Consider the following 25,992-nt stretch of genomic DNA (forward strand, 5'->3'; position numbering starts at 1 on the left):
TTGTAGCAGGAGATCAGAATATTTCCTTTCAACTTCATCAATCAAAGCACAGAACTGACGGTGGATCATTTCCATCAGCCACCTGTTTAGCGGTTCCCCGCCCTGCTGGTAGAAACGTGCGTTGCAGGCTATGACGCAAACCTTCGTTGACAGAAATGTTGAAATGTAATATTGTAGTGGGGGTCATGTGCATTTTAGGTTGGTTAGCAGCAGGGGATTGTGGGATGCAGTCTCCTGATCTAATCAGGGCTCAGCAGGAGCGTTTCTGTTTGTCCATGTTTCTTTTCATGTGGCAGTTTTGTTGTTCCACCGTAGTTTATTCTTCCTGTTATGTTGGTTCTTTATGTTGTACCATGAGTGTGGGAGGGGGAGGGGTTGATGACTCCTGTGCAACGTTCAATGTGGTGTGTGTTCAAATTAACCCATGTGCTTTCCTTTGACCCCCCCCCCCTTCCATTGAGGTGTTCCCCCTACCATGACAAAGGTGGATAAAGGTGGAAAGATTTCATGTAATCCATGGACACCAGTGAAGATCACAAATCATTGAAGAAAAAAGGTTCAGAGCACTGTCTAGTGGGTCTAGATGACCCAGCTCCCAATGTTAAAGTGCCTAGGATAGCACAAGGGTTATCTTAACTTAATCAAATAATAAAGTTAGATCAAAGTATAAAGTTTCTCTTTCCAACATCCATATGTGGTCTTATCAGCCTCTCATGGTGGAAAAAGTATTATCTGAGCTTCTTCATCCACTAAATCATCTTCAAATGGACACGCCATGCTGCTTCACCTCTCTGAAAACAAACTAACCTTCAACATAACCTGCTCCAGACCAGGTTATGTTCAGAGCATGAGTTGCCATGGCAACTTGACATACCCTGAAACATACCTCCATTTCTGGAACTGAAAGCTGAGGTTATCAACTTCCTTAGCCTCAAACTTACCGTGGGAGCTAGCATAACCTGCTTTCTGGTCATGTGACCCCTGCGGAGCGTCTGATTGGCTGCACTGAACAGACTGACTGCAGCAAACAGCTTTATTTATGAACATTCCTGCAAAGCGTCAACAGCTGCAGCCCCCCAGGAAAGCTCATGCTCAGGGAGGGGCCGCTCTGGTCGCCATGGAAACAGATGCTTTTCACTGATTCCCCTGGACCCGGACAGGGGCAGCGCCGCCTCAGTTGCCCCCTGATATGAGGTCAGAGGTTAAGAGGCGGGGCCAGACAAGCAGACAGTTCATAATGCAATAAATAAACCTCCAGGATATACAACACATAGATCTGCTGCAAACAGGGAGGGGTTCAGTATGTACACAAGTGCTGAAGGCGTGGTGATGATGTCATCATCCTGCCAGGGGGGGGCAGTGAATTCATCAGGTGGTCAGTCCTCTCCTCTCCAGCTCTCTGCTCTGCTTCAGCTCCTTGATCCTGACCGCAGAAAAACAACCGCATGAGCCCACGGACGCCACGCCCACGGACGCCACGCTCATGCCATGGAGCCAGGCGCCACACTGTGGGGCTGGAATCCACGCCGTGGCCATGCGGCCGCCTCACCTGTGTCTGCAGCGCCGCAGGAACCTCATGATCTTCCTGGCGGCCTGGTCCTGCTTCTTGGTGAGGAACGACCCCCTAGGGGACAGGAGTGGCAGTCAGTGAGGGGGGGTCCACCCCTCCCCCATGGTCATACGTGTTCCCCACAGCGGCTGGACCCTTACTTGATCTTGGGGTTGTGGCAGGCGCCCCCCCTTGGCGCCTGCTTCAGCCTCTCGTACTCCTTGTAGCTGCGGTAGTACTGCTGGATGAGGACGGCGGCGCGGCGGCTCTGCTGGAACCGCTTCTGCTCGTAGTAGGACCGGAACTTGGACTGGATCAGGATGGCGGCCTGGGTCATCTTCTTGTACAGGGCGTACTGGGGGGAGGGGACCAGGATGTCAGGTGGGGCAGAACGGTTCTGGTTCTGACCTGACCGGGACCTTCAACCAATAACCTGCTGACATTTCATCTCTACGCCCGAGTGACCTTTGAACCCAAACGTCCTGAGGAGGTTCCTGAACGCCACAGTGACCCCCCCCCCCCCCGAGGATCTGAACCCACATCCACACTGCTAGGGTTAGGGGTTCAAATCCCAGTCACACAACGACTGAACACTGATGCACACAAAGTCACACAACAACAACACACAAAGATGCACATCACTACACGTATGACCGTCTTTACCTTCAGAGCTATCCATGTTAGCTAGCAGAGAGAGAGAGCAGCTCTGTTAGTGCACAATACACACACAATACACATAGATACACACAAACAGTAGAGGTAAGATCGGGCCTAAAACATCCAGCCCGACCCGACCCAGGCCCGCGGGCATCAAAGCCGAACTCGGCCAGAACCCGACCAATTACCTTTACAGGCCCGAGCCCCAAGCAAACCCCAAATTTCAATTTATCCCAGAGTATTTATGGCAGAAAAAACGCCAGATTTAAGGTTAAAATAATCTACATATTTCTATAATCACAGGGCTCCAGACTGCGACCAATTGTTCGCATTTTGCGACCAAAATTTGAGAGTGTGCGACTGAATTTGGGGGCGGGGCCTAGAGGTATTTGCGCGCGCGTAAACATCTGTAGGAAGGAAACGGAGACAAATGTCATCATAACCTCATATGTGCGTCTGAGCTATGGGTAAACGAACTATTGATTCGTTCTTCCCACCTGCGGCTAGTGTACCAGTGCCAGAGTGTACAGCAGGGGTCTCAAACTTGCGGCCCCCACCTTAATATGAATGTTTAATGTTACTGCAGCCCGCCAGTTTGTATGAAAGACACTTTTTCATTGTCGTGCGCGGAGATGACCAACCAATCACAGTGGGGTAAATGACTGTTGGGGGCGGGACAATGACAGGGCTTGAAAGCAGGACACCTGACAGCCCCCTCCCTCCCCGGGCCACATTAAGGAGTTCCTTACTTTCCTTTAGAACGTATTTATTCACTCGTAATTTTCTAAATACATGCAGTCCGTGCTGAACTTTTCTCTGGGTCACACAGACCCGGAGGAAGGTTTAGGGTTACGGTTACGGCGGCGAATCAAACGGTTTATGCACGGCTGTTACGGCAGCACACCGCTCCTGCGGGAGTCGGTCAGCTGAGGAGAATAAATGTCCCACACCTACATGCGTGACAGCTAACGGGGCTTGAACTTTAAACATGTGCGAGTGACAAGATTTAGTCTAAGACACTGAAAACACGTGGGGAAAATGCAACGATAGACGTGTTTAAGATGAACCAGCGCCGCGCCTGGATCGTTGGGGTGACCAGGCCGGGGGGGGGGGGGGGGGGGGGTGAGGGGGTGAAGGTGAATATAGGACAACAGGAAGTTGGACTTGTCCTTATCATTCAATTTAGTTTTAATATTCTTCTCCCCCTCAGTATGATCTGTGTTATTATATATTTTATATTTATTTGAATGTTTTGTAATGTATGTAGCCTTTTTTTAATGAATTGGTATTTTAAATTATTTTGATTGATCCCTGAACTATAAAAACCATCAGGACACATGTCCCATAATGCATTGTTTTGTAGTCTGTAGGGCAGCTTTCAGTCAGTTCAGTACTAAGTTTCCAGCTGTGTTCGCTCAGGTTGGGGTCTTGCTCCCACCCCTTTCTCCTGATAGTTTTGTTTTGATTGACAGGTGATGTTGGAGCAAAAACAAAAATATACGTCTCACACCAGGTGATGTGCGCAGTGTTGACTCCACCTGGGTGATCTCAAACACGCTTTTGGTGTCACCAACATACGTTTCCATCCATTTTCTTTACTATTTGTAGTCATGACAGCGATGCTTTTGTCAGTTTACCTGTTGTTGCATCTTCAAAAGTGCAGAATAAAATGTGACACTGAATTAGAAACGCCACATTGTCATTTCTGCATCTATTATTAAAGTATTTATTAATTTCAATTCAATTTATTTTATTTTACCAGGAAGTTCCATTGAGACTGCATCTCTTTTTCAAGGAGGACCTGGGCCAAAGGGCATCAATACAAAATAAAAACAACTGAAATATAAAAATACATTACAAAATACAGATGCAATTAAAATTGAAATGAACAGTAGGACAATGACTAATAGGATTAATTAAAAGTGGTACAGATGGGTCAAGGGTGACATGTGCATGTTTCTTTTAAAAGCTCAGAAAGTTTTGCTTTAAAACAATTCAAGGGAATAAGGTCACTTAAATGCAGAGAGTTTTGAATATTATTCCAGGAAAGCGGAGCAGCAATGGAAAAGGCTGTTTTTCCTAGTTCACTGAGGAATCTAGGGGCATAAAGAATCAATCTGAGTGAGGAACGAGAGTTATATATGTTGTTAACAGGAGAAAGAAGACGGCACAGATATTGAGGTAGTTTGCTGAGAATAGCCTTATAGGTGAATATTAGCCAGTGTTTCTGTCGCCTGACTTTTTTTTTTTTTTAAACTTGTCCTGTCCAACAGCTGGGCAGACAGATGAGAGCTGAGGGCCTCTTGTGTTGGACATATTTTACTTTAACAAGAGGGGTTATTAATCTTCAGACAAACCAAAGGTATGTCTGAATAAACCCCTTTTGTAATTGAGGCCAAACTTTATTAATTTCAAAACATGTCTGAAAATCTTTGGTGTTGGACCGGACGGAAAAGGAAAGAAGAGAGAGGGACGTTAGAGAGAGGGGGGGTAGGGGGTGATAATAGGAGGGGAAGGGGGATAAGACCATGAAGCAGCATAAAGCAACAAGTTTACTGGTTGTTAATCATTATGGTAAGGTTCAAATGTAAAAAAAAAACAAAAAAAAAGGGCGGAGCCTGTCCACACACACACTCAAATGTTATAAACACACCTGTTAGTTGCAAAAATGTCCACATGTCAACATGTACACAAATTAGATAGTGTTCACACGCATACTTATGCCTTAAAACCAACTAGTGTGAAATATTTCAGTCATTCAATCATGCAAACTGTTAGTGCAAAGGTGAGCTAACACCTGTGCTCAAGTGAGTGTTTATGTTCTTCTAAAATGGATGGTGGAACGTGAAAAGAAGGAGGGAGAGTGCCCAGCCATCCCCACCCCAAGACCCCCACCGCAGCAGCAGCGGCAGCCGAAATCCCCCCAACGCCACACGGGAACCGGCAGGGAACAACCGCCGCCCGGGCGACCAAGCCCGCCACCCAGGCCAGGGCCAGCAGGGCGCCGCAAGGCCCCCAGAGCCAGAGAGCAGGGAGGCACGGAGGGAAAGAGAGCGCCGCCCCAGCCCAACCAGGAGAGCAGCCCCCCCGCCGCGCCGGGAGAACCCAACGCAGGGCCCCACCGGAGAAGGACGCCCACAGCCCCAGACGAGCACCCCACCACCACCCAGGAGTTCCGGGCATCCCCCCGCCCCAACCCCAGGTACGAGCCAGGACCCCCCAAGGGAGACCCGCTCCGCACTCCAGGCAGCCACCCACCCGGCCCACGGTTGATCCAGGGAGGAGCGAGGCAGGGGCCCGCCGCCCCCGCCCAGGAGGGGGGAACCCCAGGGAAAAAAGAGGGCCCACAAGGGGTGTTGTGAATATGGCCCGACCAGGCTCGGCCACAGTTGGAAATTTGGCGGGGCCCAGCGCTCAGGAGCAAGGACCAGAACCCACCCCCCAGGGACACGAACACCCCCGGCTCAGGTGTAATGTGAACCCCCCCCCCCCCCCCCCCCCGCACGGAGAGAGCACTACCGGGCCCAGGAAACCGGCACCCAAGGGACACGGCCGCCGTTGCCGAGGGCCCCGTACCCCCCACCAGGGAAGGGGCAGGGGACAGATGGTCCCAGGTCCCACCTTCCTTGCAAAATGTGTGTGCGTGTGTGTCGCCTGACTTTGAGTGAAGACTCAAGTTCACAATGGTGGGTTCTGTATGCAGAGTTTGTGATAAAACGTAGGGCACTGTGGTAAACTGTGTCCAGACTACGGCAGCATTCATGTACAGAATGTCCCCGTAATCCAAAACTGGCCCTGTATTAATAGTAATACAGTGGAAATTAGTAGATTTGGTTAGAATGTTGATTTACGGTATGCACCCCTAAATTTTCTGGTTGTGCCCCTAAAATTTTCAGTTGGGGGCCACAGTGCTCCTAGTGAAAAAAGTTAGTCTGGAGCCCTGGGTCATGATAAATGCATTTGCAGAATGAAATAACGCTGGAACACAGAATGAGAGGCCAGACAGAGACAGATGATGCACACTGGCTTCATTACACAGAGAAATACTGCAGACACGGCGGTGCATGTTTGCCTTTTCACTTCCTGTCTGTAGTTTATCCTTGACTTCTTCCTCCCTATGAGGGACACCTAAACAAAAAAGATGCTGACTTACGGAGGGAAGATTACATTCAAGACACGTGTGCAGAGCTGCGGGTGGCCAGCGCCCCCCTCTTTCTGACAGTTGCTGGACCACAGTGTCTGTCAATCAACGGTGGGCTGGTGACTGGTGGGATAGAGGGGGCGGGGTCTACCTGTGTGTGTGTGTGTGTGTTCGGTGAACATTCTCACTCTGAGTAAGAAGCCGGCTGTGCCTTTGGGTTCATGCGGTAACCGTTCTGACATTCAGGATCGGGCTGAAGATCTTACCTCTAACAAACACACACACACACACACACACCCACACACACAGACACACACACACACACACACACACACACACACACACAGACACACACACACACACACACCCACTGACACACACACAGACACACACACACACAGACCTGCTTGTACTTGCGGTAGCATCTCTGGATGACGGCGGCCGCCACGTCCTGCTGCTCCTTCAGCCTCCGGCCCTGTAACCACAGAAGCAGCCAGCAGGTGGCGGCGTGACGTCACGGCCACAGGTGATGCAGGTGAAGGGGCGTCGCCGTGGTTACCTTGTATCTCCTGAAGGCGTTCTGGATTATGCGGGCCGCCTCGTACAGCTCCCTCTGCTCGCCGTCCGTCAGCGTCAGCAGAGCAAAGTCTCTCTCCATCTTCCCATTGGCCGAGGCGTTCAGGAACTCCGCCCATGCTGCAGAGGAAGGGGGGCGGAGCCTCTGCAGGGCCAGAGCACTGAGCGGGGAGGGGGGACAGAGCTTCCTGCAAACCCAGACGGCCTGACTTTACCTGTGACCGTCACCTGCAGCCCCCTCCAATGCTCGGGGGGCGTGGCTTACCTGGGCGGGGAGTTGGCATCAACAGTTTCAAGGTAGGTAGCCAGCCAGGTGTCCTGGATAGCAGGGTTGTCCCGCCTCTCTCGGAGCGGTGACTCCGCCCCCCTGGGAAAGTCCTCCTGTTTGATCCGCTCTGGCGTTGCCTCGATGATTTGTTCTGCCAGCGTTGCCATGTCGACCTGAGGGGTAACCGTGGTAACGTCGCTTCCATCAAAGGTTGGACTACTTCACAGGGTGGACGTGTTACTCAACACCTGAGAAGAGGCGGAGCTAAGGCAGAGCCAGCAGGTACCTGCAGCACTTCGTCCTCCATGTACGCCTCCTCCTCCTCCTCGTTCTCCGCGTTCTCGCTGTAGCTCATCAGCTGCTCCTCCAGCGCCGCCGTGTGCGACTGCCGCCCCCCCCTAAGGTGTGTGTACGTGTGTGTCTGACTGGGGGTGGCGGTCTCAAAGTCCATGAGGTACAGCTGAGAGTCTCTGGATCTGCCGGGGTTCAAACCTGTGACACGGGTCAGACTGTCATCACTAACTCTGAGCCTGAAGAGGTCGCACGTCACGCCAGTTACCTGTGCTGAAAGGGCCGGCCCCGCCCTCCCTCCACACGGACACCAGAGGGACAGAAGGGGGGGAAGGGGGGGACACAGGCAGGGAGGAAGAGGAGGAGAGGGATGAGGGAGAGGAGGGGGAGGTGTCCATGGGGGTGGGGCCACTGGAGTAGGCGGAGCTTGGAGAGGATGAGGAGGGGTCGCTGGGGGAAGGGATGCTGCTGGAGGAGCTGAGACCTGGGGGGCGGAGTTAAACACGCAGACCGTTAAAGCCAATCAGAGTGCAGGCCTGGGTCAGGTGACCAGCAGGTGACTCACCTGTGTCAGGGCTGGCTGACAGAGGCGAGGGGGGGGGCTGCGGCGTGTCCCGGGATGTCCCCTGCGCGTGCAGCTCCTCCAGCGCTGCCGCCAGGCGGGTGTGTCCTCGGGAGCGGGCGACGGCGAGCGGCAGGCGGCCCAGCGAGTCGGGGATCCGCAGAGCCCGGCCGTTCCAGCCGTAGAGGAGCTCCGCCGCCCGCTGGTGCCCCAGCGCACACGCCCACATCTGCAACCACAGTCTGTCAGAGGGCGGTTACCATGGTAACAGCTGCCCCCAGGGCCGTCCCTACCAGAGGGGTGCAGGAGAAGTGGTCCACGTTCAGAGCGTCCACTTCCTGTTCCAGGTCCAGACTGTCGCCGTTCACGCTCCTGCAAACCAGGAAGGAGCGTCAGCAGAGGGGGCGGGGCTTCTCCCTCTGAGCAGAGGTGTGTGTGTTCACCTCCAGTGGATGAGCGTGTGGATCAGATGGGTGTATCCCTGCGCCGCCGCCAGGTGGAGCAGCGTCATCCCGCGGTGGCGTGACGAGTGATGCAGCCCGTCTCCTTCTGCACCTCCTCGCCAGCACCCCCCCCTCATCATCCTCTCACACACGCCCACAATCCTGCGCTCGAACCACTGGGAGGACTGACGCACAAACACACACGCAGATACACACAGAGGCACAAACACATGTTAGTTAAGGTACAGCGCCCCCTTCTGTTCACTGCAGGTGTGAAGAAACAGGATTTTCTAGAAAGGACTGTATTGTATTAGTTCGTAACCCCGTCAGTTTCTTGCACACAGAAATAATGAATAATGACTCAGAGACAGTTACTTATCTTTTGTGGAGGTTTTACTTCGCACAAACACGAAGGGGACAGACAGATGAACATGGTGCATTCAAAGTCTGATCCAAGGGGTTCAGCAAAAGGCCTGGCATATATAGCTTGCATTTGCATATTCAGAACCTCATTCTATAGATCATGGTGTGAAAATCACACAGACTGTTGCAGGCTAGATGCTGGAAGGTCAGAGCACCTGAAGTGTCAGATCTCCTGAGGTTATCACAGATATTTGCCAGAACGCATACACCAAAACACACAAAGATGAAAAGGGAGGATGTTAAAGGAATGTTTGAGAGACAATAGTCTTGGTTGTGCTCTGTCTGGAGTGTAATATAATTTTGAGATGATAATACATAGTGAATCGAGTTTAAGCCATTAATGTGATAAAAGGTAAAAGTTAGTGTAATAAAATGTAAAAGGGAGTTTCTAACTATTCTGTTTCTAATCACTCCTAACAGCAGGTACAGTTATGACTCACCTGTTGTTGGTCCTCAGGTAGAGGCGGAGGGGGCGTGGCCAGCCGGCTGCTGCATTGCTGCTGCGGCTGGCGGGCAGCCATCTCTGCCATGCGGCGCTCCATCTGCTCCAGACGCTCCAGGATGGACATCCGGAACTGGTTATCTGCTCAGACAGCACACGGTCCTACAACTCCCATGATGCACTGCAGGACTCCCAGCCTTCAACTTGTCAGTGCAAACGCTCTCTGGTCCAGCAGTGCACACACATGCACACACACAAGCACGTACATACACGCACACACACACACACACACACACACACACACCCACACACACACACACACGCACACACGTACACACACACGCATGCATACGTACATACACAGATGCACATACACACACACACACACTGAAAGCATCTGTCATTCCTTCGGGGGGGGGGTTACTGACCGTCCAATGAGAGCCAGTCCAGCTGCGAGCTGGGCAAGGAGCTGGCGTTCCGGGCTCGGTACTCAAACAGAACCGAAGAGGACACGGACCCACCTGACTCCAGAACCTGCAGGCACACCAGACCGGCCTCGTGGGCTGGAAGACAACAGAGGCGTTAATGCCCCCCCCCTCGCCGTCAGGTGAGAAGATGGGGGGTCAGAACCTGGGCAGTAGCAGCGCAGAACCCCGGGCTGGATCAAGGAGGCGGGGACAGCGCTCTGATCAAACACGCAGGAGTAGCGGCCGCTCAGCTCGCTCCAGGGTCCGGTGATCAGAACCTTGACTCCACCCTGAGAAGACGGACCGGATCAGAACCACAGAGGGAGAGCAGGTCACCTGAATGATGGCGGACTGACCTCAGGGTACGACCACTCCGGGGAGAAGTCGGTGATGGACGCCATGCGGACTGAGGAGGGCAGCAGCTGGGGGAAGGGGAGGAAGGAGGAGGAGGGGGAGGGCTGGGGGGGCACCACGTAGCGGACCCCCGCCGGAAAAACAACAGAGCTCTGACTGGGTGCGACAGGCAGAGGGGCGGGGCTTGAGGTGGAGGGGTGGGCCTCGTCACTGATGAGGTCACTGATGAGGTCGGGAAAGTGGCTGTCGAAGGAAATGTCCAGCTCCTCCCCCACGCGCTGGTAGGGCTCCGCCCCCTCGCCTGACTGTGTGTCCATAGAAACCTCATTGGAACGGCGGTGCTGCCGGCTCCCGCTCTTCACCTGGACGGGGGGCGTGGCTGGGGTGACAGACGTCGCATCAGAGGGATGCTCCGCCCCTCGCGGGTTATGGGGCGGGGCTTCCGGCAGGGTCTGAGTCGCTATTTGGTTCAAAGAGACCTGCAGGGGGGCGGAGCAACAGTCCTCTGCAGAGGCAGGCAAGGTGGGGGGGGCGTGGCCAGTCTAGAATGAAAAAGTTGAGGACAAACGTGAGAGGAAGGATACAGAAAGGTAGTTCCACAGGTGTAGACTCACCTGGAGGAGGGCCAGCTTTGTGGGCGGGGCACTGCTTTCATCGTCCTTGATGTCAACTGCCCCCCCCTTAGGTGTGACCGCCTCCTCCTTCTCTCCCACAGACTCCCCCACAGCTTCCAGGTGGAGGCAGAGGGGGAGGACTGGCGAAGCCATGGACGACGACGGTGAGAGGGGGAGGGTCAGAGAGGAGGGGAGGGCTGGGGGGGAGCAGGGGTCTCTTTTGTCCATCTCTGAGGAGGACAGGGAGGACAGCGAGGAGGGAGGGGACACTGATGAAGGAGGGGTGGAGGCCAGAGAGAGGGAGAGAGCCAGGGATGGGTGAGAGACAGGGGCGGAGCCTGTCAGAGCCGTGTGAAAGGAGGTGGGAGGGGGGCCGCCGTAGGTCTGCCCCCGTTTAGGGGAGTTAAGGAAGGAGTCAGGATCAAAGGCTGGGAGGAGTGTCGAGGGAGGTGAGGGTGGGGAGGAGGAAGTGGGAGGAGTGGGGTGGAGGGGGGCAGCAGGAGGGCAATTAGAGGATGGGGGGGTGAGAACCAGATTGCCAATGACTGGGGAGGGCAGGAGGGTGAGCGACAGGGTGGGTACGCTCGGGGCCTGCCCGGGGGGAGGGGGGAGGCAGGGGGAGGAGGACAAACAAGGAGGAGACGGGGAGGCGGGCTTTCCTGCAGGAGGAGGGGGGGACAGCAGCAACCGCCCGCAGCTCATTCTTTGCCCCGCCTCCTCTGATCTGCACCCGCCCCCTACTACACCTCTATGTCCCGCCTCTCCACCTGGAACAGGCGAAGCGGTCGTCATGACGATGACTGCGTTCTGAGGCAGAGCCATGCAGCGGTCGCCATAGAAACCGTTTCCGCTGTCACTCATGGTGGTGGTGGTGGAGGTAGGCTGTGGGGGGGGCGGGGCCGAGCTGGGGAGACAGAACAGAGCAGTTCTGACGCTGCAAAACCAGTTCTGACTCGGCTTAACCAGTTCTGACTCGGCTAAACCAGTTCTGGCTCGGCTAAACCAGTTCTGGCTCGGCTAAACCAGTTCTGACTCGGCTAAACCAGTTCTGGCTCGGCTAAACCAGTTCTGGCTCGGCTAAACCAGTTCTGACTCGGCTAAACCAGTTCTGACTCGGCTTAACCAGTTCTGACTCGGCTAAACCAGTTCTGACTCGGCTAAACCAGTTCTGGCTCGGCTAAACCAGTTCTGACTCGGCTAAACCAGTTCTGGCTCGGCTAAACAAGTTCTGACTCGGCAAAACCAGTTCTGACTCGGCTAAACCAGTTCTGGCTCGGCTAAACCAGTTCTGGCTCGGCTAAACCAGTTCTGGCTCGGCTAAACCAGTTCTGGCTCGGCTAAACCAGTTCTGACTCGGCTAAACCAGTTCTGACTCGGCTTAACCAGTTCTGACTCGGCTAAACCAGTTCTGACTCGGCTAAACCAGTTCTGGCTCGGCTAAACCAGTTCTGACTCGGCTAAACCAGTTCTGGCTCGGCTAAACAAGTTCTGACTCGGCAAAACCAGTTCTGACTCGGCTAAACCAGTTCTGACTCGGCTAAACCAGTTCTGACTCGGTGTGGTAGCTGCCTACGCTGCCACCCCATCAGGGCAGTAACATCCTGCACCACACCCTACATATCTGTTCACTTTATTTTTGCAGTTACCTTTGGATTTCTTTTTCAAACATAACACACACATTTGATAACATTTATTAGCATGCTTCAGTTTACTTTTTTATAATTTGATGGTTTGTTTGAGTTACCAGTGCTGAGGGAACCATTGTTGCTGCTGCTGCTGGAAGAATCAAGTCAGGCCTGACACAAGAATGCATCCCAGTCAGCAGAGGCCTTATATTCAGTATTCAGCCGGCAGCTAATTGGACTGAACCATCGCCCAGTGGACAAGGAACTCTTTCTGTGTTTCTTTACTTTAGTTTCTATTTTGATCTTTATTTTCATTAATTTGTGTATATTAAGTTACTATAGGTTGGACTTTAGTTTAGTTTGTTTGATGTATTTTGTCTTAGTCATTTTAAGTTCCCCCTTGTGTGTCTAGTTGGTTTGATCAGCCACTATATATGTTCCCTTGTGTTTCCAATTAGGGAGGTCAGTTTGATTAAGTTTGTTTGTTCAGTTGTCCTCTGTTACATTTAAAAGCTTGAGTTAATTTTGTTACTTTGACCTCTTTTAAGGGCCCATTTTTGCCCATCTACACATTTGTAAAATAAATTAGAAAATTTTTGATAAAACTATTTTGCTGTCCTTGTCTTTTACTGCTCGGTCCACCACACTCGGCAAAACCAGTTCTGACTCGGCTAAACCAGTTCTGACTCGGCTAAACCAGTTCAGACTCGGCTAAACCAGTTCTGACTCATCAAAACCAGTTCAGACGCGGCAAAACCAGTTCAGACTCGGCTAAACCAGTTCAGACGCGGCAAAACCAGTTCAGACTCGGCTAAACCAGTTCAGACTCGGCTAAACCAGTTCAGACTCGGCTAAACCAGTTCTGACTCGGCTAAACCAGTTCTGACTCGGCTAAACCAGTTCTGACTCATCAAAACCAGTTCAGACGCGGCAAAACCAGTTCAGACTCGGCTAAACCAGTTCAGACGCGGCAAAACCAGTTCAGACGCGGCAAAACCAGTTCAGACTCGGCTAAACCAGTTCAGACTCGGCTAAACCAGTTCTGACTCATCAAAACCAGTTCAGACGCGGCTAAACCAGTTCAGACTCGGCTAAACCAGTTCAGACGCGGCAAAACCAGTTCAGACTCGGCTAAACCAGTTCAGACTCGGCTAAACCAGTTCTGACTCATCAAAACCAGTTCAGACGCGGCAAAACCAGTTCAGACTCGGCTAAACCAGTTCAGACGCGGCAAAACCAGTTCAGACGCGGCAAAACCAGTTCAGACGCGGCAAAACCAGTTCAGACTCGGCTAAACCAGTTCAGACGCGGCAAAACCAGTTCAGACGCGGCAAAACCAGTTCAGACGCGGCTAAACCAGTTCAGACGCGGCAAAACCAGTTCAGACGCGGCAAAACCAGTTCAGACGCGGCAAAACCAGTTCAGACTCGGCTAAACCAGTTCAGACGCGGCAAAACCAGTTCAGACTCGGCTAAACCAGTTCAGACTCGGCAAAACCAGTTCAGACTCGGCTAAACCAGTTCTGACTCGACTCTTTCGGTGCAACTCACATGGAGGGCGGGACTGTAGAAGGGGTGGGGCTGCCCCGAGCCTGCAGGACGTGCACTCTGCTCTCTCCCCCTCCCTCGGTGCCGGCCCCCGGCTCCACGTGGGGGGGTGGCGTTGGGGTGGGCCTGCAGGAGGAGGGGGGCAGCTTTGGCGAGATGATGCGGTGCTTGGTGCTGTTGCAGCGGTGAGGAATGTTGGCTCTTGCTGACACTGCAGACACAGACAGCGGGTTACTCGGAGTGGGAGGGGCTACGTTGTGATGTCAGAGCCCCGCCTTACCCTGGGCGGAGCTGCAGAGGCAGGCGTGAGTGCGTGGCTGTGGTTTGGTTCTCTGCCGGTCCAGGATGTGCTGAACCAGCTCCTCGATGCTGAAGTCTCCAGAACCGATGGAACACTTGATGCTGTGGACTGAGAGCAGAGGCGCCGTTAGCACCGCCCACCACGCCAGAAGCAGCGTGCACGCCGGCGTGCTCGTACACATGGGCTTTAGCTGGTTCAGCAGGTCTTCCTGGTTCCACCTCAAGCTGTCATGGCGGTCTGACAGCGTGCACAGCAGTGGACTGCATTTCCCAGAATCCTCCAGCGATGGCACATTCAGGTAGTGGACCAGCACAATGTCCGGGTTCTGTGACACAGAAGAACCGGTCAGCAGGTTCTGGATCTGACGGTCTGAGCCTCATCAGGTCTCGACAACCAGAGGTCTGGTCCAGGTTCTGGAAGCAGCAGAGGCTCAGGAACAAAGGTCCAGAACCTTGATCCGCTTCAGTCTGGGACTCTTCAAAAACTGCTTTTACAGATTTGATGTGCACCTTTTGAAAGATCAGACATTTGCATCATATTTTACTAAAGAATTTAAAATGTATATAGATATCAATATCAATTGATATCAATTCAAAGTCTAGCAATAATCCCTCATTGCTATGGGAAACATCTAAGGCGTTTATCAGGGCTCTAGTCATTGGCTATTCTCTGTCTAAAAAACAAAAACAGATGGAGCAACAACAAAAGCCTGAAGGAAAACTGCAGGATATTAGGAGAGTGTTAACTAAATCACCTGATCCGTTACTATTACAGGACAAATGTGCTTTAAATCCGCCTTAAATACATGTTTAACTCAGCGCCCTTCTTTTTTCCAAGCAGAGGCTATATGAGTTTGGAAACAAAGCTAGCAGATGTTTGTCACATCTAATAAAGGCCCAGTCTGATTCTCAAACAATTACTTCAATTGTTGATGCTACTGGCAATCGCTTCTTTGACAACATACACATTAATAACATATTCAAGGAGTTTTACAAAGAACTATATGAGTCAGATCTGCATCCAGGAGCTTCAGATGAGATGGTGTCTTTTCTTTCAGGTCTGACTCTCCCCAACATCTCTGAGACTCAGAAAGCTGAACTGAATGCTCCTATTACTAAGGAGGAGACCCTTTTAGTGCTTAAAGCATTGCAGTCAGGTAAAGTTCCTGGGCCAGATGGGTTAACTTGTATAAAGAGTTCTATCATGTGCTGCTAGAACCTTTTCTGGCAATGCTAGATAAATTCATTTATCTCTGGTTCTCTCCCTCAGTCACTGAGAGAAGCAGATATTACACCCATCCTAAAAAAAGGTAAAAACTCTGAACAGTTATAGGCCTATTGCCTTGTTGAACCTAAAATTATTATCAAGAATGTTGGCACTGAGACTAGAAAAAGTCCTGCCCTGTTTAATAAAAGAGGACCAGACAGGCTTCATTAAGGGTAGGAGTTCCAGTCATAACATTAGAAGACTTTTAAATATTATTAATATATGTCAAGTGCAAGATATAGACAGTCTAGTCATCTCACTAGACGCGGAAAAGGCATTCGACCGCGTCGAGTGGCCTTATCTGCATCATGTCCCACATTTATTCAATTTAGGGGAAACATTTATCCAATGGGTTAAGTTATTGTACAATAACCCCTTGGCCTCAGTTATCACAAATGGCTGTAGGTCTGACAGTTTTTCATTGCATCGCTCGACACGTCAGGGTTGTCCTCTCAGCCCTGCACCACTTCCTTTGGCAATAGAGCCTTTAGCTGAGTCCATCAGGCAAGACCTGATAATACGGGGAGTCTCTGCTGGCGGAACTCAACATAAAATATCATTGTATGCTGATGATATATTATTGTATGTAACAGAACCCCTATCTTCTATCCCCAGACTCACTGAAATGATTCAGCATGTTTCAACATTCTCTGGATACAAAATGATCTTTTCCAAATCCCTAGCCATGCCAATGGGCAGACTCAAAAGTAGAACAAACACACTGGTAGCATTTCCTTTCCACTGGTCATTATCAGGATTTGTATACCTCGGTGTTCAGATCACTCCCATGTTTCATCAGTTGTTCAGGGCTAACTTTACACCTCTTCTTAATACAATTAGAAAGGACCTTGAAAGATGGAACCCGCTTCCCCTCTCCTTGCTTGGTGGAGTATCAATAATTAAGATGAATGTGCTACCAAGATTATTGTATCCTTTACAAATGATCCCATTATTGTTTTCCAACAAATCTTTAAAGTTACTCAATGGTTGGCTGAGTGAATTTATATGGCATAAAAGGAAACCAAGGCTTAAACTTTCAAAATTACATCTTCCCATTTGCAAAGGAGGCCTAGATTTACCCAACCTCAAACTTTATAAGTTGTCATCTATTTTAAGATTTGTGGCAGAATGGGTGGGGGGCGACCCCACATCTGTCTGGCTAGGCCTCCAAAAATCACAGACTCACTTCCTGGCCTTTTGTCCTGCAAAAATCTTAAATCTGTTAGAAATCTGTGTGGTAACAACCCGATAATCACTAACACAGTTAAGGCGTGGTTCTTGGCCAGGCGGCTGGGGGGGGGGTCTTTTTTAACTCCTATTCTTTCTCCTATAAACGGCAACCCTGAGTTTCAGCGGGCATGATTGATGCAGGTTACAACATCTGGACACAAAAGAATATGTCTCATCTGTTTACAGGAAATTCTTTGTCTTCATTTGAACAGCTCCGTGTCAAATATAACCTCCCTAACAGTCACTTCTTTAGATACCTACAAGTCTGGAATTTTATATTTAAGAAAACCACCTTGACCTCCGATTCTACGCCCTCACAACTAGAAAAGCTACTGCAAAACATCCTGGTAACAACATAATCACATGCTTTTATAATGTACTAAATCAGACCAATTCATTGACTGTAGTAGAAGCAGTAGAGAAATGGCAGACCGATCTGGGTGTGATGATTGATGAGGATACATGGAAGGTTATTTGGAACCAGACAAAACGAATATCTGTTTGTAATCATGCCAGGCTCTTACAATATAAAATGATTCACAGACTGCAGATCTCTACCAACAGAAGACATCAGATGAACCCTCAAATGTCACCTATCTGTTTAAAATGTAAATCCTCACTGGGAACGTATTCTCACTGTATCTGGTTCTGCCCTAAAGTCCTATCATACTGGAGAGACATGTTGGAGGACATAGGGACAGCCCTGGTCCTGAATGCAGTTTCTTTGCTGCTGGGTTATAGTGACGATAAAGTCATCTCTACGTCTGGCAGAGTGGATGACATCCTAACATCTGTCATGGATCAGTGACAGACCTCCATCCAAAGCAAACTGGCATAGACTTATCATTGAACTCTTTCCTCTTTGCTTCCTCCTGTTTGCTCCACTCAGCTAAAAGTGATTCATGAAAACGTGGACCCCCCATCTCCGCTTCACCAGTCTCACTATTGCTTCCACACTAAACAACGTGATTGTGGACTAACTTTATTTTTGTTATTGCTACTTGTCTTATCTATTTTTATTTATTTTTATTTGCATCGGTATAAAAAGGAACTTTAATTTGTAAAACACTTCTGCAAAAATGTACACGATTGTGGACCAATGTAGTGCTGAGCAATGTTTGTGTTTGTTAAAAACTATGTTTAAAAGACAATAAAAATACTAAAAAAACAAAACTGCTTTAACCGTCTGTTCTGCCTTTTGGTGTTTGCCTGGAAGTTTACCCAGAAGCCTTTGGGCTTCACTTCCTTTGGTGTTTATTTATTATTTATGGAAATAAATCCAAAATTTAGAAACATTTTCTGTGTATGCATATGGCCTGCCCCCCCTCCCCCCCTGCGCGGCTGCAGGGACCGCTGCCCCGTCTGCGCAGCTGCAGGGACCGCTGCCCCGCCTGCAGGGACCGCTGCCCCGTCTGCGCAGCTGCAGGGACCGCTCCCCCCACTGACCTGCAGCAGCCAGTAGCTCCGCCTGTGGAATGTGGGCACGATGGAGGAATGGACGTAGCAGCCGTAGAGACACTGAAAGAGAGAGAGAGAGAGCTACCAAAGGGCGATGGGAATGGGGGCGCTGGCTCCAGTGGGGGTGGGGGGTACACACCTCCATGCCTTGCACCTTCAGCTTCATGTGGTCCTCTCTGGTGGTCTTTCCATCCTTCCTCTTCTTCCAGCAGTAGCCGTCTTTCCTGTACTTCACCTTCTTCCTGTTGTAGAGGACGATGCTGCCGTTCTTCGGCCTGACGCGCACACACACACACACACACACGCACACACAAACACACACACACACGCACAGTGAGCGGCTGCGCCCTCAGCAGTGTCTGACAGGCAGGCTGGGGGAGGCGTACCTGGTCTTCAGGCTGCCGGTGAGCCACTCCTCGTGCCGCTCGAAGGAGATCAGGTAGGAGGCGATCTCCTGCACAGACAGGACAACGGTCGTCATGGAGACGCGCAGCCGTGTGTCCCGGTGACGGCTGTGGTCTCGCTCTGACCTCGGCAGAAGTCTTCAACTGATTACATGATTGATCACCTCCAGGTGTTCAGTTACCTGACCGCACATTCAGACCGTCCTTACACGCGTGTTCTCCTGTCTCTGTTGCCATGGTGACCCAGCCTCCCGCAGACTCAGGCTCTCTCCTGCGTCTAAGGTGAGTTTACCTGCCCCCACCCTGAGCACCCACCTCGTTAGTGTTCCAGCGGAGCCGCTCGTTGGGCAGCGTGGTCAGGCGGGGGACGCACTCCAGCAGCTTGTTGGGGACGAACACCTTCCTCTGTCCTTTAGCGTCTGCACACAGCAAAGCACAGGCCCCTCCCCTAAAGTCTCCAAACTCCGCCCCTCTGCATCCACAGTATGGGCATGGCCGGCCCTCCCTATACGCGAATTACGCAGCCGCGTAGGGCCCCCGTCACCACCAGGGCCCCGAAGTGGTGACAAAAATTAAATAAAAAAGAGCCAAATCTGGCAACCCATTTCATAGAACCTCCGTACCAACGTGCGCTCTGAATGTTGTGCAAAAGAAAGTTGCCTGCACTTTAATGACCCCCCCCCCCCCGTCAGCACACCTGAACCAATCTGGCAACCCAAATAATGACGTTACGCCACTCTTAGCAACGATTGGTCAACATATTTGCATCTGAGCCTGGCACAGTGTGCATTTATGAGAGGAGTTTGTTTCAATAAAGTCGGGCACATTTTGTCACGCTGATCAAAGCGACAACAAGAGAACTTCATGCCACAGAAACAGACGAACTTCAACATCAATCAAAAGGTAAGTTTGGAAGATGTTGGGGCCGTATTCTTTACATTATCCAGTATTTCTGTGCAGCAGCGCAATTTTTTCATAAGATACTAATCGATCCGAGGTAAAGTTTGCATATTACGACCCTGTTTGTTGTAATTTCCAATGGAAAACTCGAAAATAATTCTGATTCAGTTTCTTCTGCTCTCAAAAAGCATCAAAAGTATTGGAGGTGGTGCAGCGTCCACATCCCAAGATGATCCTGACATCACTGAAGATGTCAGCATGTAAAGTCATTAAAAAACAGTGTCTGCATAAACCCTATTTTCATAAACAGCAGCTGAAGAGTATGGAGCTCAAAACTGTTCATAATTAAATTAATAAATATGATCTCATGCAAATACACAATCAACCAATAAATCTCTCATAATTATATAAAAAGATCATGAAATTGTGAAAAACCTGCACACAGATTTTAAATGAGCCAATATATTATTAGTATTCTGCTATAGATATTTTATTAGCTTTATCATTGATTATTCTATAATAATAATTATTGTTTTTTAGCTGCAGAAAAAACTCCTGTCACCACATCTACTGTTGAAAGGGAAACATTTGACTGTTTTACTTTCACTGTTTGCTTTGTTGAAGTTCTGTCTCTGATGTTCCAGAGGCTCCAAGAGAGGCGTGTTTGGAAGAGGAACCGACTGGATCCAAAATTCCACCTACCGGTACCTCAAATACAGTTGGTCCAGCTGAATGACCAACCACAGTCTCTGATCCAGAAAGAATGGATTTGGTGCAGTGAGGTCCTTTTCAGACTGAGAAAGACTCTGACTTTCCAAAATCCCCTCATTGAGCTGTTGTTTATGTTGGATTGTTTTATCGTTATTTGATTTTCTATTAAGTTGCTGTTTTTAAAAGTTGGAGTTTTGTGAATGTCATTTTTTTGAGTGCCTAATGTTACATTAAAAATATATATCTATATATATATATATACATTTGTCATTCTTTTTTTTTTCTTTGCATTTAAAATTTGTTTTGCACCACTGAATGTGTATCCAACATGCAGGCAATAAACTGTATTCAATTATTTGGCAGCAACAATAATTCACAAATGTATTAATAGAGATATCTCATTTATATTACAACAACAGTTGTGTTTTTTTGGTGCTGCTGATCAGTTAGAGGGCCCACAAATTAAATTTCGCTTAGGGCCCCCAGAAGACCAGGGCCGGTCATGAGTATGGGGCTACCATGGCAACGCCTCCAGACCCTCCCTGCAGGTGGATGGACTGACCTGTTTCCGTGGAAACCATCTCCTTGTTGCTCATGGCGACGGTCCATCCAGGATGAGCCTCACAGCAGAAACGGTCACTGGCTCCGCCCCTCTGCGCGCGCGCACAAACACAGACAGGCTGTCAGTGGATCCTCGTTGCTTAGCAACAGTAGATTTGCTGTCATTTGCATGAACCCCTGTACCCCCCCCCCCCCCCCCCCACCGGTCCACGACAGCAGAGGTTTGGATGTAAACAAACCGTCAGCGACATCCCGCCCCCACATCTCCGCATCTCCGACCGCGGACTCGCGTGACTCCGGTCCCCGCCTCTGGGGCTCGTCCCCCGGCAGACGGACCGGGGCCCCGCCGCTGAGCTAACCGCTAACGGCGGGGCCCGCATACCGGGACCGCCGGACTCCCCAGCGCGGGTCTGAGCAGATGAACGCAACCCCCTCCCCCCAGAACCGATCGTGTTTCCGATCCACAGGTTCGGTTCGACGAACGTCTGAGAGCTGAGCTGCGGGACGGACGCGCGCGCCGCCGCAGAGCTGCTCCCGGAGCGCGCGCTGGCCGCCGGACCGGTGACGGTTACCGCGGAGAAAAAGCTGGCGGAGCCCCGTTACCTTCCGCCTTCAGCACCGCCGCCATCTTCTTTTGCTCTGACGTCACTGCGTGGCAACGGCAGAGGGAGGGGTTCAGGTGTGTGCACGCGCGCCTGTCAGGTGATCTGAGCCCGCGTGAACTGGACATTCAGCTCAGCAGCTGATCAGACGAATAGAAACACGGAGGACACGTGACGTCAACCATCTGACCTGCGATCAGAGACGACGCAGATGGTTCCGACGGGTCCTGGACGGCACCGGAAACGGGGTCCGTCCGCTCCATCCGAAGCAGACAGGAAGCCGGAACCGACCTGAGGGTTCGGGTCTGCAGGACGGGCGCGTGAGCAGCTGTTTCCTGTCTGTTGGTCAGTGTGATGATGTCTGGAGTCAGAACCTTATCGTACTGACCCGGTTCATGCACGCGCAGAGCTTACAGGCTGCAGCCGACCCACGGGGGCAGTGCCCCCCCCCCTTTGTTCATTTCTGAGCGGATTCGGTCTCTGAGGGAGTCCACGGTCTCCTGCAGTCAGAACCCTCATTGGCCACACTAGCTCATGGCAGAGATGAGGCCCCGCCCACCTCCACAGGTGTTACACCTGAACGGGACAGGTGAGGGCCCGGGGCTGACATGATGCTGCACCGCCGTGAGGACTGGGGCATTATGGGTGTTGTAGTCAGTATCTGGGGGAGCGATGTGTCCTTCAACATTCATTCATCTTCTTAACCGTTTATTCCCTTTCGGGGTCACGGGGTTGCTGGAGCCTATCCCGGCCACTTGGGCGTAGGCAGGGGATCCCCTGGACTGGTCGCGAGTCTGTCCTTCAACATAAAGATGTGAAATTGTGAGTGTAGTGCACAGGTGTGGAGCTCCAGGCCTGGGGGGGGGGGGGGGGGGGGGGGGCTGCTGTCCTGCATGTTTGCTAACCAACCTGCCATTGAAGCTCCTGATTGGCTAAACACACCTGGTCTAGTGTTTCATGAAACTCTGAACTGTGCAGCGTTATTGTCAATAAAGTTTCTTTAATGTCCGTCATGCTGCAGCTTCCTGCTGACGTCAGTCTGGTTGGTTGGACTTTCTGTTTGCAGAACTCTAGTGGACCAGAAGGCCTCCGTCCATTCAGAACCGCCGTCAGAGCAAACGGCTGATGTGACAGAACCGTCTGACCCGGATGGGGCCTCCAGAACCCTCTACCCTCTGAACGTGAAGGAAGTCGCTCCACACCCTTACAGAAAAATATCAGCTTTATTTAGTAGAAAAGTGCAGCGGGTCGTCCAGCAGCAGGATCACACCATCAGAACCAGAACCACAGAACTGGGCCCACAGGAGAACCCTTCATGTCCATGTTAATCTTCTGGAAGTAAATAAATATATGAAACCTCAAATGAGCCTGATCCAGGAAGCTTCATTTACAAGACTCTTATTGTGAAGTTTAAACAGGAAGTGCAGCAGGGAATGACCTTTGGAGCTCACGACCCCCCCATGGACAGCAGCTGGACGACCCGCAGTGACTTAAGACTTCATCCGACAACAACAGAACAGAACCGGAACCTTTCCGGGTCAGAACCAGAACAGTGGAGGAAGTACAAAACAGGGCTCTTCAGTAACAGGCAGGCAGGGCTTCCAGCGAGCACGTGAGCGTGCACGTGTGCGTCAGAAAGAGCTAATCAGAGCGCCCCCCCTCCCTGCAGGTGACGGGCTCGGCTCCGGGGTCAAAGGTCATCACATGCCCTGCCTGATGCTCTGGATGATCTGGAAGATGGCTGCAACACAAACACACACAGAAGGTCATATGACGGCGGGCGCACGCAGGCCCCGCCCCCACCATGACGTCACACTCTACACGAGCGCTTCTCTAAGGTCAAAGGTCATACTTTATCCTGAATGGACCTTCCTGGACATGCAGACTTTATTCTGAAAGGACAAAGGTCACATCAGGACCCGCTGGTGTCGTCCTCTCAGTGGAACCGTTTGGTCAACTGCTGGTCAACTGCTGATCAACTGCAGGTGTTGCCATGGTAACCAGAGCTCCCTGCAACCGCCGTCATGAAAACAGGAAGATGCTGAAGCCACTAGCTTCCTGTTGGGTCACAGCTCTGAGAGAAACGACGGCGCTGAAAGAATCTGGTTCAGACTAAACACAGACGTCTGCAGAGAGCATCACTGATCCAGATGTTCAGATGATGCTCAGAAACCATGACCATCTGTAAATGTTTTGGATTAGTGACATCTGACATTTCTATTGTTAGATATTTATTCTATGATTGCTGCATTTGGTTCCTATTGAACCAGTTCGTGTTCAAATCTATATTACTAATAATTTTGTTCTTAACCGTTCAGATGATCATAGGTGAAAACAGTTTTCCTCTCTATTGTAACTGTGTTGTGTTGTAGTATTGTTATCATTGTTCCGTTAGTGTGTTATATTCTGTTCCATACACAGACAGCATGGATCTGCTGCAGGATCAAAGAGGATGATTGATCCATCAATCCACAGGAACCTGACATCACGCTGCTGCAGCCCATGGAGAGCGTCTGACAGAGTCCTGAGGACGACGCCTGTCTGGCTACTGCCTGACTCCGCCTTCATGATGACATCACACAGACAGCGGTTACTGGAGAAAGCAGTTGTGGGAGGAGCAACTCACCTGATCCACAAACCACAAAGACGAAGAGCGCCAGCAACCACGGGCCCACCGGAGACTTTTCCTCGTTAACGGGACGCTGAAACACAACGCACACGTCACACTCTGCAGACGCCCACGTCACACTCTGCAGACCCACACTCCGCAGACGCACACGTCACACTCTGCAGACGCACGCGTCACACTCTGCAGACGCACGCGTCACACTCTGCAGACCCACACTCCGCAGACGCACACGTCACACTCTGCAGACGCACGCGTCACACTCTGCAGACGCACGCGTCACACTCTGCAGACGCCGCGTCACACTCTGCAGACGCACGCGTCACACTCTGCAGACGCACGCGTCACACTCTGCAGACGCACGCGTCACACTCTGCAGACGCACGCGTCACACTCTGCAGACGCACGCGTCACACTCTGCAGACGCACGCGTCACACTCTGCAGACGCACGCGTCACACTCTGCAGACGCCGCGTCACACTCTGCAGACGCACGCGTCACACTCTGCAGACGCACGCGTCACACTCTGCAGACCCACGCGTCACACTCTGCAGACGCACACGTCACACTTTGCAGACCCACACTCCGCAGACGCACACGTCACACTCTGCAGACGCACGCGTCACACTCTGCAGACGCACGCGTCACACTCTGCAGACGCCGCGTCACACTCTGCAGACGCACGCATCACACTCTGCAGACGCACGCGTCACACTCTGCAGACCCACGCGTCACACTCTGCAGACGCACACGTCACACTTTGCAGACCCACACTCCGCAGACGCACACGTCACACTCTGCAGACGCACGCGTCACACTCTGCAGACGCACGCGTCACACTCTGCAGACGCCGCGTCACACTCTGCAGACGCACGCATCACACTCTGCAGACGCACGCGTCACACTCTGCAGACGCACTCGTCACACTCTGCAGACGCACGCGTCACACTCTGCAGACGAACACTCTGCAGATGCACGCGTCACACTCTGCAGACCCACACTCCGCAGACGCACACGTCACACTCTGCAGACGCGCGCGTCACACTCTGCAGACGCACGCGTCACACTCTGCAGACGCACACAGTCATTGTTCAGTTACAGCAGGAAGACAGTGAGGCATGGAGGTGGACCAATGATGATGTGGGGCTTTTTCTTAACACGCTACACTGGAAAACACCTGACGGACAAACTGAATCTTACGCGCGCACAGACTAAAACCACGCACACGCATTTAGCAGACACGTGCACAAACAATAGTCCTCACGACCGAGGACAGATGTTCAGAACCCATAACGACCCGAAACAAACCCGTCCGCTGATTATCAACCAGATCCGGCCCCCACCTCCATCTCTTGCAGAAACACACTTGCAGACACACACACATGCAGACACACACATGCAGACACACACTTGCAGACACACACACATGCAGATACACACATGCAGACACACACAGACAGACACACACATGCAGACACACAACTGCAGACACACACACATGCAGACACACACACTTGCAGACACACACACTTGCAGACACACACATGCAGACACACACTTGCAGACACACACACATGCAGACACACACCTGCAGACACACACTTGCAGACACACACACATGCAGACACACACACTTGCAGACACACACTTGAAGACACACACAAAGGCAGACACACACACACAGACAGAGCAGTACCGTGGTCTTCTGCACGTGCCCGCGCTGCGTGATCGTCTTGCTGTGCCGCTCGTTCGCCACTTTCATCCGCTGAACCGCCGACATTTTCGGTCCGGGGGGGTCAGGGGCTAAGGAGGAGACCAGGGGGGCGGAATCAAGGAGGGCGCGAGCTTCGAGCTGGTACCGGAGTCGGGATACCGCTGGAACCGAACCGGAACCAAGCGCAGCGGCGGGCAAGCTGTTAGCTAGTAGCTGTTAGCCGAGGGACGTCGGAGCGGCTGTCCCCGTCACGTGACAAG

The 25,992-nt window shown here is 51.5% G+C and overlaps 2 protein-coding genes and 1 long non-coding RNA gene across 7 annotated transcripts; 1 reads left to right on the forward strand and 2 right to left on the reverse strand.

Annotated features, from left to right (window-relative positions):
- Positions 1 to 1,019: 1,019 nt before the first annotated feature.
- Positions 1,020 to 21,743, reverse strand: camta2 (calmodulin binding transcription activator 2). Of its 5 annotated transcripts, none has more exons than XM_078936864.1 (26): positions 21,583 to 21,743; positions 20,792 to 20,882; positions 18,934 to 19,037; positions 18,601 to 18,668; positions 18,354 to 18,489; positions 18,203 to 18,274; positions 14,438 to 14,585; positions 14,240 to 14,368; positions 13,963 to 14,170; positions 10,788 to 11,691; positions 10,176 to 10,715; positions 9,983 to 10,109; positions 9,781 to 9,915; positions 9,351 to 9,493; positions 8,488 to 8,672; positions 8,338 to 8,416; positions 8,048 to 8,273; positions 7,751 to 7,966; positions 7,478 to 7,683; positions 7,189 to 7,364; positions 6,907 to 7,111; positions 6,751 to 6,822; positions 2,213 to 2,233; positions 1,711 to 1,904; positions 1,550 to 1,624; positions 1,020 to 1,423 (listed from the first exon to the last, which is right to left on the reverse strand). In XM_078936864.1, exons 2-26 carry the CDS (start codon positions 20,823 to 20,825, stop codon positions 1,369 to 1,371), a joined length of 4,458 nt encoding a protein of 1,485 aa, XP_078792990.1. In that variant the 5' UTR covers positions 20,826 to 20,882; positions 21,583 to 21,743; the 3' UTR covers positions 1,020 to 1,368. The 5 variants fall into 5 exon arrangements, with proteins under 5 accessions (XP_078792990.1, XP_078792989.1, XP_078792987.1 ...); XM_078936863.1 differs by lacking the exon at positions 21,583 to 21,743 and adding an exon at positions 21,394 to 21,534; XM_078936861.1 differs by lacking the exon at positions 21,583 to 21,743 and adding an exon at positions 21,030 to 21,170.
- On the forward strand, positions 21,597 to 22,755 carry LOC144987448 (uncharacterized). The gene is made up of 2 exons (XR_013651337.1): positions 21,597 to 21,737; positions 22,459 to 22,755. It is a non-coding gene; the product is annotated as an uncharacterized LOC144987448 (long non-coding RNA).
- Positions 22,597 to 25,992, reverse strand: LOC144987447 (stress-associated endoplasmic reticulum protein 2). The gene is made up of 3 exons (XM_078936872.1): positions 25,715 to 25,992; positions 24,019 to 24,094; positions 22,597 to 23,133 (listed from the first exon to the last, which is right to left on the reverse strand). The coding sequence occupies exons 1-3, from the start codon at positions 25,796 to 25,798 to the stop codon at positions 23,093 to 23,095; spliced, it is 201 nt and encodes a 66-aa protein (XP_078792998.1). The 5' UTR covers positions 25,799 to 25,992; the 3' UTR covers positions 22,597 to 23,092.

The sequence above is a fragment of the Oryzias latipes genome, chromosome 18 (genome assembly GCF_053564925.1).
Source record: "Oryzias latipes strain Hd-rR chromosome 18, Olatipes_Hd-rR_3.1".
In the NCBI taxonomy this organism is placed as follows: Eukaryota; Metazoa; Chordata; class Actinopteri; order Beloniformes; family Adrianichthyidae; genus Oryzias; species Oryzias latipes.

Coding starts and splice junctions, on each gene's coding strand:
- LOC144987447 (XM_078936872.1), bottom strand. CDS start 25,798: ATGTCGGCGGTTCAGCGGATGAAAGTGGCGAACGAGCGGCACAGCAAG. Junction 24,095..25,714: donor GGCACGTGCAGAAGACCACG/GTACTGCTCTGT, acceptor GTTGTGTTTCAG/CGTCCCGTTAACGAGGAAAA. Junction 23,134..24,018: donor CTTTGTGGTTTGTGGATCAG/GTGAGTTGCTCC, acceptor TTTGTGTTGCAG/CCATCTTCCAGATCATCCAG.
- camta2 (XM_078936861.1), bottom strand. CDS start 21,170: ATGCGGGCCCCGCCGTTAGCGGTTAGCTCAGCGGCGGGGCCCCGGTCC. Junction 10,716..10,787: donor CAAAGCTGGCCCTCCTCCAG/GTGAGTCTACAC, acceptor TTTTCATTCTAG/ACTGGCCACGCCCCCCCCAC. Junction 1,905..2,212: donor TAACATGGATAGCTCTGAAG/GTAAAGACGGTC, acceptor CCCTCCCCCCAG/TACGCCCTGTACAAGAAGAT.